This window comes from Cryptomeria japonica, chromosome 7, assembly GCF_030272615.1.
Source record: "Cryptomeria japonica chromosome 7, Sugi_1.0, whole genome shotgun sequence".
Lineage (NCBI taxonomy): Eukaryota > Viridiplantae > Streptophyta > Pinopsida > Cupressales > Cupressaceae > Cryptomeria > Cryptomeria japonica.
The window spans coordinates 489264982-489280476 of NC_081411.1; the positions used below are offsets into that span (position 1 = coordinate 489264982).

The following is a 15495-nucleotide window of genomic DNA, read 5'->3' on the forward strand; positions in this document are numbered from 1 at the left end:
AAAATGATAATTATCCAGTTGGTTCAAAGCAACAGGAAAATAGAACCCATGCAAAACACGAATCTCTTAACATTCAGAGACAATGAGAAACATGAACAAAAGGAACTCTAACACTATTCAAGCCTCTGGAGTTAAAAAGGCACTTAAACATCAAAACCAAAATCAAGAGATACAAGGTCTCATGAATCCAAACGTAAAAGTATGCAATCTCAAGTAAGATACAAAGAAAACATAATCTTGTCTAAACAATTATTAATTCAAGTCATTATAAATTTCAAGAACCCAAATTATAAACCATTATAACTCATTACATTCCTTTTAATAGCGTAATAAAACTAACATCTCATTATTCAAACATTTAAGATAACAACATACCCTATTACAATTTGCTATCCAGATTTGGTCAAATACATATTACAAGAAGGAAACCAGAGTTCAAAAGATAAAATATACATTTCATTAGTCCTAGAGAAAACTTAATCACATGATGAATTAACATATGCATAAATCTAATTTCATTTACTTTCTCAAGTATATGTCTGAATTCTAATTAAGTCTATATTTAACAATTTTTCATAGATAAATATATTCCGCAACTAAACTCTATACTTCAATCTTATTAATCTAAATGAAATCTAATTTTTTATCTTTAATTCCATCTTTATCAATGTCTAACTATATATAACCAACATACAACTATTTACCCATTTTAATATCTTAATCAAGACTTAACTTTATTTATCCCAAAATAAATCTATTATGCCAAAACAATACATTTTCCAAATGATAAGCATATGAAAAGTATTTATCAAATCCTTTGGCAATTATCATGTACGAAAATATAAACATTTACAAAATAATAAATAGTACTGGAATATATATATATATATAAACTTAATTTTAAATAATAATAACCTTAAATAATAAGAGGATTTATTTATTTTAAAATATATATTAAACTGCATAGAATGCCGCTACGGGTGGAAAAAGCCTCACCGTGGGAAAGCCTAGGGGAGATGGATCTCCCCACCACCGTGGGTAATCCCACGGTGGGTGGGGTATCCCACCTCAATGGGTTCCCACGGTGGGTGGGGTATCCCACCTCAATGGGTTCCCACGGTGGGTGGGGTATCCACCCTGTGGGTGCCCATGAAACTCCAAAACTCAATCACCAAGACAAATAATATGCAAGCAATAAATTTTTTACCAACATAATGAAAACTATCACATAAGAGAGTAACATCTAGTCACAAATGCCTCCAAGAAATCAACCAAAGTCAAAGTAAGTTATACGGAGTCTGATCGAGGGAGGGGCACTACATTCTCCCCCCCTAAGGTTCATATTGCTCCTGGAAGTTGGAATGCTAAAACAGGATCAACAAGAACACGTTAGTCGCAACATATGTAATGTCCCCTTCTCACTGATGTTCTTTCAGAGGTCCATTAGCCTATTCCTGAGACCCGTAGGCTAGGTGGAATGAGTAATCAGGGTCTAGCATCAATGAAACGAGGACTTACTATTTTTAGTAAGTCAGGGGATGACCGTTCTGGTGCCATTGTCCGACCGAGCACTCCTTGTTTTGCCTCTGGACGCGATGATCATATTTTTCTGAGCATTAATACTTGACTTACTATTTTTAGTAAGTGGCTGGGTGGCACATTTCTATTTTTGGCAGTAGACAGGGGTCTGAATTCTGCAGCAGTTTGTGGTCGTCTGGGCTCAGTTTCATCTTGGAGGTGATAATAATCAGTGCGGGAGATATTTGCAACATAATTAAATATTATTTCCTTTCCTAAGGTTAATATTTAATTAATCTATTTATTGGCTACTGGTTTATTAAATTTGGGATTAATGCCTGTTTAATCCTAAGTTTGGGCGAAATTCAGTTATTTTATGGGATGTGAAATATTTTTTAAAAAGGGATATTATTTCACTTTACATCGCCATTTTGTGCCTAAGTGTCCAACGTGGGCCCTCCCCTCTCTTGGGTGTGACTTTTGACTTAGGAAGTTGGGCGCTACACTTGGGTCCACATGAAAGTGGAATGAAATTCAAATGCAAGCGTGGAATTTGGAGGGATGTCATTTGGATTTGAAGAATGAAGTTATAAATATGAGGCTTGGGTTCCCATTTGCACCATCTTGAAAATCTGTAATGTTATGCTGCTGGATTGGCGACAGAACTTGAGGCTTCGGAGTGCGTCTCCCTAGTGCTACCCGGTTTTGTACTTGAAATACAGTACCTAGCTGTGCCTTGTATTCTTCTATCGTTTTCAGAGCTTTGCCATAGACATCTTGGTGTTGCAACGATTCTGGACTTGCTGGTTTTGCCTGTGGCTGAAACACATTTTTGCTCACATCTCTCTGCTGGAGCGTCTGATAGTTATGGGTATTATTCCTATCTTCCTTCCCAGCACTGGCAAATAAGTTTGTAAGTTTTTAGCACATTTGTTTGAGTATTGATTTAATTATGCAAAATCGAAATTCCTAGTCTAGGTGTGAGTTTTTTGGGTTGCATTGGGATGCGTGCAAAATAAAAAAGGGTTGTTTGGGGTGTGTCTGTGATTGGTTGTCATTGTATTGGATGTACGGTGGGATTGGGCTTGATTTGAATCAATTCGGGTAAAAATTGAGTGAGTTATGAGTATTTTCATGTTTTCATGGGTTGCTGGAACTGTACTTTCAGCCTGCAGAGCAGTGTAACAGAAAATTACAGTATTGTGGAGAAATCTGCAGTTAATCTTCTCATCTCATCTCCATATTGTAAGGATTGTTTCAGTTTTACTGAGCATCCCATTCTATCTGCTTTTATTTGTAATTCCCACTGCATAAGTGGAAGAGGCTGGCTTGCCGCCTTCTCAGTTTTGTAATTCAGTTTTCTTTGATAAATAGTCCTCCCGCTGAAATATGCGGTAGAGTGATGTTTTAATGTAATGTCCTCCCGCTGAATAAGTGGTCGAGTGATAAGTTCAATGTTTTGGTCCTCCCGCTGAAATATGCGGTAGAGTGATTGTTAATGTAATGTCCTCCCGCTGAAATACGCGATAGAGTGATTGAACTTCAATTTCTTGTAATCTTTCCCTTGGTCGGTTCACCGCCAAGAAGTTTAGTTTTTATTCTGCTGGATAAGCAGAAGGGGATGGCTTGCCGCCCATGCAGTTGTAATGTTCAGTTTGTTTATTGATGCTGACGATCCCCGGAACACCGTATGCTCTCACCCTCCCAGTCTGGGCTCTCGGTGAACAAAAGGTGGAAGGGTTCCCTTTTAGTTGTTTTGCTTATTACTCTAACCTTAACGGGTTAATTGTTGTGGATGAATTGCTATTGGCCTGAAAAAACAAAAAACAAATTAGTGGGATATTACAACATATATATTTAATATTCCAAAACAATCATACCATAGATAAGCTCCCAGAACATGATTCATTTACTAAGTTCCTTATCTGAAGTCAACAAATTATAATGTATAACATCATCACTTGCTCTTTTCAAAAGAAACATGAAAACACTTTCTTGGCATCATTAAAATAATAACTATATACCTTTATTCTACATCCAACACTCGCACTCGACAAGCAAAAAGTAAGAAGCATATTTAACTTTATCTTAGAATATAACACAGTCAACTAGATCCAGTTTCATATTTCATCCTAATATACCTTATGGTACAAAAGATTACAATGAGCTTAATCAAAGAGAATGCACATAGTTTCCTTAAATTACTGACAAAACTGTTTGTTTTCCCAACATGCCTAGATCCACTCTCTGCGGCGTCCTCCCATAACACACTATTAGAGGTTCAAGCGAACATGATAGAAATAACACTTAACGCATCACAAGGGCCAGCTAATATGATCATTCAGAATGACCACTCAGAACAAAAGAGGAAATAAACAAAGAGATAAAACTATCAAGCTCAACATAAATTAATTGAAAATGCCGGCAACTTCGAAAGTCAACAACACCAACAACACGACAAGTGTTGCAAAACAAAGAAAGGAAGAGAATTTTAGTGGTCATTCCTTCCATAAGAAATTGCAAAAGAGCAATGCTAGCCCCATCCTCACAGTCACAGTACATTACAAAGGCAAGTCAAGGAAATCATTGTCACAACTCAACACCAGGTAGCCAATCCCGGCCACACTTTAGGGAGTAACCGCTACACGTCACCCAAGGTCACATGCCCTGAGTGCACTAGAAAATGTATCAAGACACGTAGGGCTATAAAGTTGATAACTTATCTAAGACGCAAGAGCACCTAGATCGGATCATACAAACTGACAATGAACCCAAGAACACCTAGAGAACCCAGTGTTTGAACATGGGCTTTGATACCAAGTGTCATACCCTGCCATGAGGCCTAGAGGATGAAGCAAGATAGACAATGAAAAAAGTGAATAATTTTTTCATTTTAAAGATTACATTACACATGCAAGAGAGATACATCCATCAAGATAAAAAGTGATACACAATAAACAACTAGCAATTGTCCTCAAGGCTCCATAACGATGTAACTCATGGTTGTTCATCATCCATTAACCCCAACAATAACTACTATACAAATTACAACATTGATCATTTACATAGGTACAAGATACATATTACATTGCTTGAGAATTTGCACATGAACATCAAAATGCATTACAAAGGATCCATAATGAGTCCATCTCCAAGAGTACATGAAGAGATACAGTACATAAATCTGCATCCATAAAAAGGTCTCCAATCTTCCACGAGCCATCACGAACATGAAGCTGAAGGAGCCAAAACCCAATGGGTGCCAACGATGTGGTACCATTAGGTCCACCGCCCATGCTAGGAGGTATCAGCCAGACCCACAAGGCAGTAGCAAAACATACAAGGGTACCATCTCGACTCACAAAAAGTATCAACGAAGCTATGCTTACAAGAGACTCACATGAGAACCCAGAAATAGAATACACGAGGCTCACAAAAGAATCAACAAGACAGATTACACATGAGGCTCATAACAGTAACATCATAAGAGACACAAGTAAATCTTCCAACTTCCAAAGGCTCAAGCCATCCAAAGGAAAATAATGAAACACAAGTTACCACTAGGTGACATCAGGGAAGAGTGTCATCACTAGGTTGTCATGAGTTACCTTGGTACGTCTTCACTAGGTCCCGACCCCCATCTTGGGTTACCCTGGTGACCTCTCCCGACCCCTGGCCCCCACACATACACTAGTGGACCACACCAACCTTTCGTGGAGACAAGATTGGTGGAAGCCATTTCAGGCCCTTCTCTACTTACCCCAAACCTATACGAGCGTTTGCGGGCAAACGAAGCAACAGAGAATTATCTTTATTAATGTGAACTAACTACCCACCCAAGTTCATTAATTAGGTTATCACTTGATTACAAAACTTCCATTGAGTTACCCAGGCGACCACTTTGGATCCTGGCTCCCAATGAAAGCCACTTCCCCTTGACTTGCACCTAGGAATCAAAATAAATCACAAGGCCATGACACCCAAAACACAAGGTGACAAGATTACAACCATAGCAAGGCTTAGCCCACTTGCTAGAAAATGATAATTATCCAGTTGGTTCAAAGCAACATAAACAAAGAACCTATGCAAGATACCAATCTCTTAACATTCAGGGACAATGAGAAACATGCACAAAAGGAACTCTAACACTATTCAAGCCTCTGGAGTTAAAAAGGCACTTAAACAGCAAAACCAAAATCAAGAGATACAAGGTCTCATGAATCCAAACGTAAAAGTATGCAATCTCAAGTAAGATACAAAGAGAACATAATCTTGTCTAAGCAATTATTAATTCAAGTCATTATAAATTTCAAGAACCCAAATTATAAACCATTATAACTCATTACATTCCTTTTAATAGCACAATACAACTAACATCTCATTATTCAGACAATTAAGATAACAACATACCCTATTACAATTTGCTATCCAGATTGGGTCAAATACATATTACAAGAAGGAAACCAGAGTTCAAAAGATAAAGTATGCGTTTCATTAGTCCTAGAGAAAACTTAATCACATGATGAATTAACATATGCATAAATCTAATTTCATTTACTTTCTCAAGTATATGTCTGAATTCTAATTAAGTCTATATTTAACAAATTTTCATAGATAAATATATTCCGCAACTATACTCTATACTTCAATCTTATTAAGCTAAATGAAATCTAATTTTTTATCTTTAATTCCATCTTTATCAATGTCTAACTATATATAACCAACATACAACTATTTACCCATTTTAATATCTTAATCAAGACTTAACTTTATTTATCCCAAAATAAATCTATTATGCCAAAACAATACATTTTCCAAATGATAAGCATATAAAAAATATTTATCAAATCCTTTGGCAATTATCATGTACGAAAATATAAACATTTACAAAATAATAAATAGTACTGGAATATATATATATATATATAAACTTAATTTTAAATAATAATAACCTTAAATAATAAGAGGATTTATTTATTTTAAAATATATATTAAACTGCACAGAATGCCGCTACGGGTGGAAAGAGCCACCACCGTTGGAGAGCACACAGGAGGTGTGTTTCTCCACCACTGTCGGGTTTGCCTCCACCGTGGGTGACCATGGTGGGTGGGGTATCCACCCCAAAACTCAATCACCAAGACAAATAATATGCATGCAATGAAATTTTTACATACATAGTTAAATAATTTTTTCTTTTCAATTTAATACGATATATATATATATATATATATATATATATCAAAATAATAGACATAAAGCACTGTAAATTTCTCAGGTGTAAATCAAACAAGTTATAATGCCCTTTACCCAGATTCTTCTTTTTTTAAATACAAACCAACCCCAGATTTCAAAAGCACAGTTTCCTCTTTAAAATTTCGATCTACCCCCAAATTTCATTTCCAATCTTAAACCAACTAAATTATACAAAACACATCTTCAAGGGAGATCTAACATATCAATTTTTTTTTTAACCCGAATTTTAAATACAATTTTTTTTAAAAACTCAAGCCCCACCCCATAGAATTAGATAATTTTTTTACGTTTTCTCTATTTCATAATCGAAACCAGATTGATTTTTGATCGAATAGAAAGGAAATCTAACTTACAAGAGAGAAAGGAAATCTGAAAACCCTACCTCTTTTCGCTAGCTGGAGATGACGCAAAGATGAAATCAGAAACCCCCAAGGAAATCCACAGACAAATCACAATGCACAAAATCCAAAAAACTTCAACCTGCCAACGAAATCCAAGCCAGCATTCCACTTTTCCCAAATTTCTTCTTCGAAATCCAATTTATTTTCACCCAAAATTTCTTCTATCAAATCTCATAACCAAGAAAAATATGCAGAGAAACTCACGGGGAGCCCCCTTTCGAAAAAGCAGTCCATAAAATAAATTACTCTTTTTTTTTCCCATTGTAACTCCCAAACATGCAAGATTCCGCACATTAAAATCTTTAATTAATTTATTTATTTTCTTGTAACTCCCACACACATGCAATAATTTAAATTAAATTAAACTAAATATTAATTGCCGTTTTGAATTAATTTCCAAAACCCAATAGAATTCAAATAAGTAATTTTCTTGCCCAAGGGGTTGAGCTTAACTGGTTAAAACACTAGGTTCTCATTGTGGAGACCCAAGTTCAATTCCCAATAGGGACATCTAAAGTGGAATTCTAAGTTGTGACTCTTGGCCTTCCATAGGATGGGGAAGGTCTTGGGGTCAATCTAATCAAACATAATAATAATAATAATAATTCAAAGATATGTAATGAGGATGGGGCCCCCTACTGTGTCCCCACTGGTTCATAGCTCTAGTCAAAAGCTATTCAGGCTTCGGCCAATTACCGATCAAAAAAAAAAAAAAAAACTAATTTTCTAAACAATGGATTAGATTAAATCATTTACTAATGTAATTGACTGAATATAGTAATGCACAATATCAACTATATTAATTAATTAACCTTTGATAAATATTTTTTCAAATTAATTTAAATAATTCAAATCTTTAAGTTCCACAATTTTCAACTTATTATTTAATCAAATAAACGATGTCCAAATAATATTAAAATATAATACTAATCTTTTTCACAAATATTAATAATTATTATACTACACGCAAGAGCAACAAAATACAACAAATTAAAACACAGAGGACCAACTGGGCTAATGACTGACATGACCGGACAACACTATACAAGGATACCTGACAGGGGGCTCGTTCCATAGGAACAATGGTATGATGAGGTTTGACTGATATCTCCCTTTTTCCACTTCACCATTGGGTTGTAGAGCACGCTTAGACCTGAAGATTCAGGTGGAGTTGATGTTCGGTACTTGCAGTGTTGCATCACAGAGAAAACATACATAAATACATACATACATCTAACATATACAAGCATGCCAGTGGAGGAGAGTCGTGACAGTCCGTGTCCCTCCGAAGTGGTTGACGGAAGATCATCCCCTCGCACCCCATACAGATTCATACCCATACAAGTAGACGAACACAAGAATTATTTCATACGTAAAGAAGATATGTCAGTCCAAGGTCAGTATATACACATATAATCTAACATCTAACCATCCTTAAAGATAAAATGCATAACCAACATAATGAAAACCATCACATGTAAGAGAGTAACATCCAGTCACAAATACCTCCAAGAAATCAACCAAAGTCAAACTAAGTTATACGGAGTCTGATTGTGGGATGGGCACTACATGATATTCTTCTTTCCTTATTCACGTCATTTTCTGATATACATGAGATGATGAAGTAAACTAAAAGTCTGAGGATCATACGTAAAGAAAATTGAAGATATTATTTTAGGTTACTGCCAAGCGAGACATTTATTTGGTGTATGAGACCCCCCTCATGCAAGCATTCCTAAAGGTGATTGCTTTTTCCATTTGCCTTGAATTCGTTAGGTGTACAACCTTAACCCTCCTCCACGTTTAAATGTGGGACGTTTTTTATGGCTTGCATGTACCTTCACGATCAGGCAAACCGAGGGTATACCCCAAAATATTGGTGCCGAACCAAAATATGAAGTGTCAAGAAACGGTAAGAATTTTGCACTCATATCTGTTATGTATTGGATATTTTAAGATCTTATGTATTCATCTCAATGTTTGATTCTTAGCCTTACCATTACCTCCTTAATTGGTGGAATGATCACCTCCGTGTACTATATATAGTATATATTGTTTCCAATAATTTTTCTTCTTGAATGGTTGGGCATTCTTTTCCAGATATTGGTATTTGTACATCTAGACTTTAATTGTTTTACTGAATCTCAATTTTAATATTTTCTCTTCAAAAACCTGAAGCAGGAGGTTTCTTTGGAATTTTACACAAACTTATTCTGCCATTTGTTATCAGATCTGTTCATTTTTCTATTTGTTCCAATTTAATGGTCCCATTGTTCCTTTTGAGTATATTGTATCATTCATTAGCAGCTGTATCTGTTCTGCTTAATCCTAACTAAATAACCTTCTTTTCATGCATGAAGGAAAGGATGCAAGAACCACCTCTTCCCCAAAGGTTGATTTAAGCTTGTGCAACTTTTCAGTGGGGTCAACAATCTAACCATTATGGTAAATTTTTATTGATAGATCTTTTATTTGCAAACATATCAGTCCAATTCTGAATTTACATTAATTATTGATTATTACCAGAGTATATCAGCAAAAAAGCTACAAGTTGAAAATCAACCCAGATTTTTCATCATTGATTCCCACTTGTTCCTTTGGCATTAATTGAATTAAAGTTTTGACTTCTAATACCCTAAATGAAGATTCTACATGAAGCTATTTGCGATTAAAATATTTTGGGATATTGCTTAAAGAATATTGTCATTTTTTTCCTCACCTTGAATGTATTATATTTTTTTAGATCTCTTGTATTTCAGTTTCCTATGAACAAGACTACAATGCTCCAAAGAACAAGTACTCTATTTGAAAAACGGTCTTAATGATTATTAAATAAATGCTCTTTTGAATGTTAAATTATGGTTTTGTAATATTTTCTAGAGAATTCATGGACTCTATATACTATGTTTGTGAATGTCCCCTTTTTAATTAATTGTGATTTGGGGACCTGTTGATGTGTGTTTTAGGCACATACGAACACAGGGTAAAATACCATTTTACCCTCTCTTGAACAAAATCACCTTGTATGCTAAGATTACTAGAAGTTCATATGATGATTCCATGGTTTCTACGGTCAGTTCTTGACATGTGGGTAACTCAATGGCTCAATGTGATAATTCTGTTTTCACATGGGGACTTACACAACTGTTCGAGTTTAGTGAGCTTATCATGAATGTGGAATTGAAATAGTAATTGTGGTAACTTAAGATTTTGCAATCAAGTTCTTGATCTAATTTAACAAAGATTTCTAAAAAAAGGGCAAAAGGAATAGGGTTTAGGAATTCTATTCTAAAGCCTAGAATGCAAGAAAAGGGTGAATGATTCACAGGAATCCTACTAGGCAAGGTCTCACCATCAATTCGAACAATTTGACACAAGCTTAGTGCAATCATCCAAGGTGTATGTTAAAGATTTTCAAATCATTACCATTTAACATTGATACCATTCAAGTTAATGCATAACAATGGACGTATAACAATTGAAGTTAAGTGCGCATAAAATTCCAGTTGACCACGCAAGGCACACTTACAATGAGCAAGAGGCTAGTGGTATGGACTAAATGGATTCCACACAAATGCATTCAACAAATCTATTCATTCAATCTAAAATACTTGAAAGCGAATTCTAAATCTAAAATTCTAATCTAATTTGGAGGAGATGACAACCACAAAAGCATGCAACACTTAAACAAAAGTCACCATCAATTCGAACAATGACTTGTATTCAAATCTGCAGCATATAACCGACAATTCTCAAAAATCTCTTACAAATGAGAAGCGATGGGGTTTATATAGAGCCTCAAAAGAAATGAATGGCCAAGATTCATTCAAAATCAAGGGCCAAGATCATGCCAACAATGCCCTAAAGTTGCCCTAATTAGGGTTTACATAAAAAATGGAGCCACTAACATATGGCCTAATGAAATAATGCCTAATCATCAAGTAATGAATCTTCTAGAAGATTCTGATGTGGATCTCTCTCTCTCATAGCATATTCCAAGAATCTAGCCAATACAGAATCTAACTCCATGGTAATGCTAGGCAAAGAATCCTGCTGCACATCGATCACATCCAACGCATCGGAACAAGCATCTAAAGTGTTCTCCCAATCTGGCATAAGCTTCTACAAATTATGAATATGAATCAACAAGGAAACCAAATCATCTATCTGATTCTTCTTCAAAGAATCCACTTGATTGAAGTACATGAACTTCATCTTATCTCTCAATTCTTCCAAGTGTAGATCACTGGCAGCATTGACATCTACTCCCAATAACTCCTCAATAGATGTAAGGATCCTCGATTAAATTTCCTGAATCCATCCTTCAATCTTTGCACAATCCTTCCGTGCATGCTCATAAGTGGATTTCCTCATGGCCAATGAACAATACCAACCATGGAAATTGTATATGTCTCCATCATGCACAACTTTCTCCTGAATCAACGTGGACATTGGAATCTTCTTCAGAACTCTGAGGTGGAGAATAGTTTTCTCCTGAATAGGCTGGAATTCATCCCAAACTCCCTCCAAATACTGTATCCTGAATGTGAGAGCCATCCGCTGGCATTTGACATTGTCCTGTCAAATGCCTAGACAAATTGAGTAAGGAAATCATCCGCTGGCCTCTTTACACCTTCAATCCATTTTCCCAACTCTGCAAGTGTATCTCTTGCTGCCTCATGATTAATATGTAGTCCACGATCAACTGCAATAAGGGAAACAAAGGCGGGATTCTCACGCCTCATCCCTACAATATACTCTCTTAGTTTGATATTCTCTTCTTTTCACTTTTCTTTCTTCTCAATTTCCCTGTCTAACCTTGCATTGATCACCTTGATAGTATCACCGAGCTCCTGGAACTCTTGCTCTTTTGTAGTCCATCCAAGGGCGACCGAAGTGATCTAGAAATTCATAGGAGTAGCCACATCCATAGTTACGTCACCAATTGGGACAGCCACCTGTGCAATCTGCATTCCTGTTTCGTCTCTAGCTATATTCGAAAGTGTCTTAGCCTTCTTAGGTTCTTTCTCTTGATTGCTTCTGGCTAAGTAATCATCAATATCATCAATAGGCTATACCTCTAACATCTTCTTACTCTTCTCCATGCTCTTCATCGACCAATCGGGAATGGCAGATATTTCCATTCCATCATCAAGACACATTTCCCAATCAAGTCCTCGCAATGCTAAGATAACATCATCATCATCCTCCTTGTCCTTAGTCAAATCATACACATTATTTCCCAAGCTAACCTCCAAAAGGATAGTAGGAGATCCTGACTGTTCATCTTCATTAGGTGGTGCGGATGTAGCTGTGGCATGCAACTCCTGAGTATTATCTGGGAAAATTATGGTGTTGGAACACTGCTCAAATTCTTTGTTCTGCTCTGGCATGCCAATCTCCTTGATTGACAAGGAACTAAGGGGAGACAAAGGAGCACTAGGTTTTTGCTTCTTCTTCTTCTTTTCCTGGCTAACTATCTCCTTTCCTTTCGAGTTGGATTCTTCAGGTGTATTCTTCTTTCATTTAGGAGCTTGACTCTCCTCATCTGCATGAATCCTCAAATCACTAACCGTTCTTTGATCATCCTCAAGAGAGGATTCCACCTGTTTCATCTTCTCATATATAAAGACAATGCCCATGTCTATCAATCTGTTCATCTGTTTGTCTACCCATTCTCTGGAGAAATCCATGACGTCTCTCATAAGTACATTCAACTCTGTCACCTCCTGCTCTAAACAAGTAGGCAATAGGATAGACCTCTTCATTTCACTTTCATATTGTGGATGAGTATGATCACTATAATCCAATATCTGATCAGGAATGAGAAAGAGTTCACATTTCCTCATGAAATCTACAGACATTTTGGACCACATTCTTCTCTTCACTACTTGCTCGTCCATTAGGTTGGCCCAATAGTCTTCAATGTCCATCTTGTGTGTGAATCTATCTTCTCTGATCCTCTCAACATTCTTATGCGGATCAAATCTATCTCTTTTCTTGTATGTTCCAAGGTGATAGAATGCAAGCTCATCAATCACCGTACTAGCTACAACAGCGGATTGGCACACCTCCAAAGTTTTTCCTATGGCAATGGGAAAAGTCATCCCCATTCTATGTTTCTCCTTCTGGATGAAATCATACTCCAGAAGTTGTCTCACCACCTCAAGTAGAACCATTTTGTTTATAGGATACCTAGGAAGCTTATATGGTTCAGATTGGAATCCCTGAATCCTTAGGTATGTAAAAGTGGGAAATTGTATGTACCATGATCCATATTTATCAATCAATTCCACTGCCTCCTTAGACCTCTTGTGGATTCCGCCTTGCAACATCCTCGTAATATACATGGTGAATGCATCATTCACCCTTTTGTAGTCTTCAATTCGATGGATGTCCAACTGTGGATAACATTCATAACTTCTATACTGTCCTTGTCCATTCCCGACTTCACCTTTGCATATCAATCCTTTGTATGTGACAAATCTCGCAAGTATATACACAAGGCAGGAAGTCATGGTGAATGACTTGGTCGTTTCCACATTTCACAATTTAAAATCCAGATTGTCACTGATGATTTTTGACCAATTGATCATTGTTCCCCTTATACAATCTTGGATAAAATAAAACATCCATCCTTCAAATGATGCACCTTGTGGAATCCCCATCACTCGGTTCAATAGGAATACCAAATCGCTATATTCCTCTTTCAAGCCTGTGCACATGAGTGTCTTGGGAGCCTTGGAATGATGAGGCCTCGGCTCAATCATCTATTCCTTATTTATTATAGTCTTGTACACATCTGCCTTCAACTTGTACTTTGCTTCATATTCTTCCTTTGTTCTATCCTTCATGTCTGCATTGCAGCGAATTCCAAACACTTCGGCAATCGCATCCTCAGCAAGGTAGGCAATGGTTACCCATTGGGGAGTCTTGATCATTCTAGAGAGAGGATCATAGTGTCTTGCACATTCCAGGACCAACTCGTTGCATTGTATGGATTGTGGAAATCCAACGACATGATAAATACCACTCCTCATGATGTTAGCATAGGTAGGAGAGGGAATTTGGTTCCTTGTTCCGAACATCCTTTGCCGCATCAACTCCATATTTAGGAAGTGCATGTTTGTGTCTGTGATCTCCTTCCATCAGGATGACAATTTGGATTCTAGACAGAATCCCTCCTGGACAATCTTGAATTGCTCCTTCCGAACTCCAATCCCGGATTTCGACATTGCACCTATACAAAGCTGAAAGTCAATAACTTCGGAAAAATCATCGTGATAGCTATTTTCAAAATTAGATAAGTTCTGATTTCTAATGATTTGGAAGATTTGTAGGAATAGAAATCAAGAATTTTATCCACATTTCTAACAAATTTTGAGAATAGAATGTAAACATGATAAGAATAGGGTCAAAACCCTCATAAAACCTCTAGAAATCGTCATTTTCAGACTTAATTAAGTCTGAAGACATTATTATACTCAAAAATTTTATCAAAATTAAGGTCCAAAGGAGTATATCGAATCTAGAAATGTCTTAGGAAAGGTGCGAAAAGTCTGATTTTCACTCTAAAAGTCTGAGGACACCTTTCCAAACACATTAATGGCTGCCAAAAAGTCTGAATACAACATGCAACACTTAAAATCAGTCACTTAAACAAGGTTGCAGCCATATATAATGCAAATGTATGATGAAAATAACCTTCCCAAGGTCAAAATAATCAAATCTAGGCATGAATAAAGGGCTGATAAAAAGAAATTAGTCTGAAGACAAAGTTTCAGACTTACTAGCACATCAAACGATGAAGGCACACTTAGGAAATGATCACCAAATATCATAAAAATGCTTCCCCAATGAAATCACCCAAATACAAGGGTGGCTGGAAATGAAACTTAGTCTGAGGACAACCCGCACCAATGGAGTTTCAGACCTGCAACATTAATGGTGATCCCTGAAAATACTTCAAAATGTCCTCAAAATAGTCTTCAACCAAAATCACCTAGGTATGAATGAGCTGGGTGGTGAAGAATAAGTCTGAAAATGCACACTCTAGGCAACAATGGAGGTCAAACTACCTTCAGCTATGGAAGAATACGCAGGTCTGAAAACTTTGCAGCCAATCACCTAGCAATGGCGCCTCTAAAATGCAAGTGAATCACTCCAAGAGTGGAGGAAATCTCCACCAAAACCAAAATCGCCTAACTCCAAGTGTGGCGCCAAACTTGAAAAAACTCCAAATCACCAACATTGGTGGCCCAATCAGCCACTTAGATCGCTGTAACCTCATCCTTCAATAGGGCGCCGAGGTTGAACTAGGCA

The 15495-nt window shown here is 36.6% G+C and overlaps 1 protein-coding gene across 9 annotated transcripts in view; it reads left to right on the forward strand.

The window, feature by feature from the left end:
- LOC131065756 (polyadenylate-binding protein-interacting protein 4) overlaps nt 1-15495 on the forward strand; it is a 193343-nt gene that overhangs the window by 145517 nt on the left and 32331 nt on the right. For 7 of the 9 annotated variants that reach the window (XM_058000393.1, XM_058000388.1, XM_058000390.1 and 4 more), the window contains exon 14: nt 9539-9618. In XM_058000393.1, coding sequence (XP_057856376.1) covers nt 9539-9575 — 37 coding nt within the window. In that variant the 3' untranslated portion in view covers nt 9576-9618. Of the gene's footprint in view, nt 1-9533; nt 9619-15495 lie in introns of all 9 variants that reach the window. The other 2 variants (XM_058000391.1, XM_058000392.1) reach the window with 1 other exon arrangement.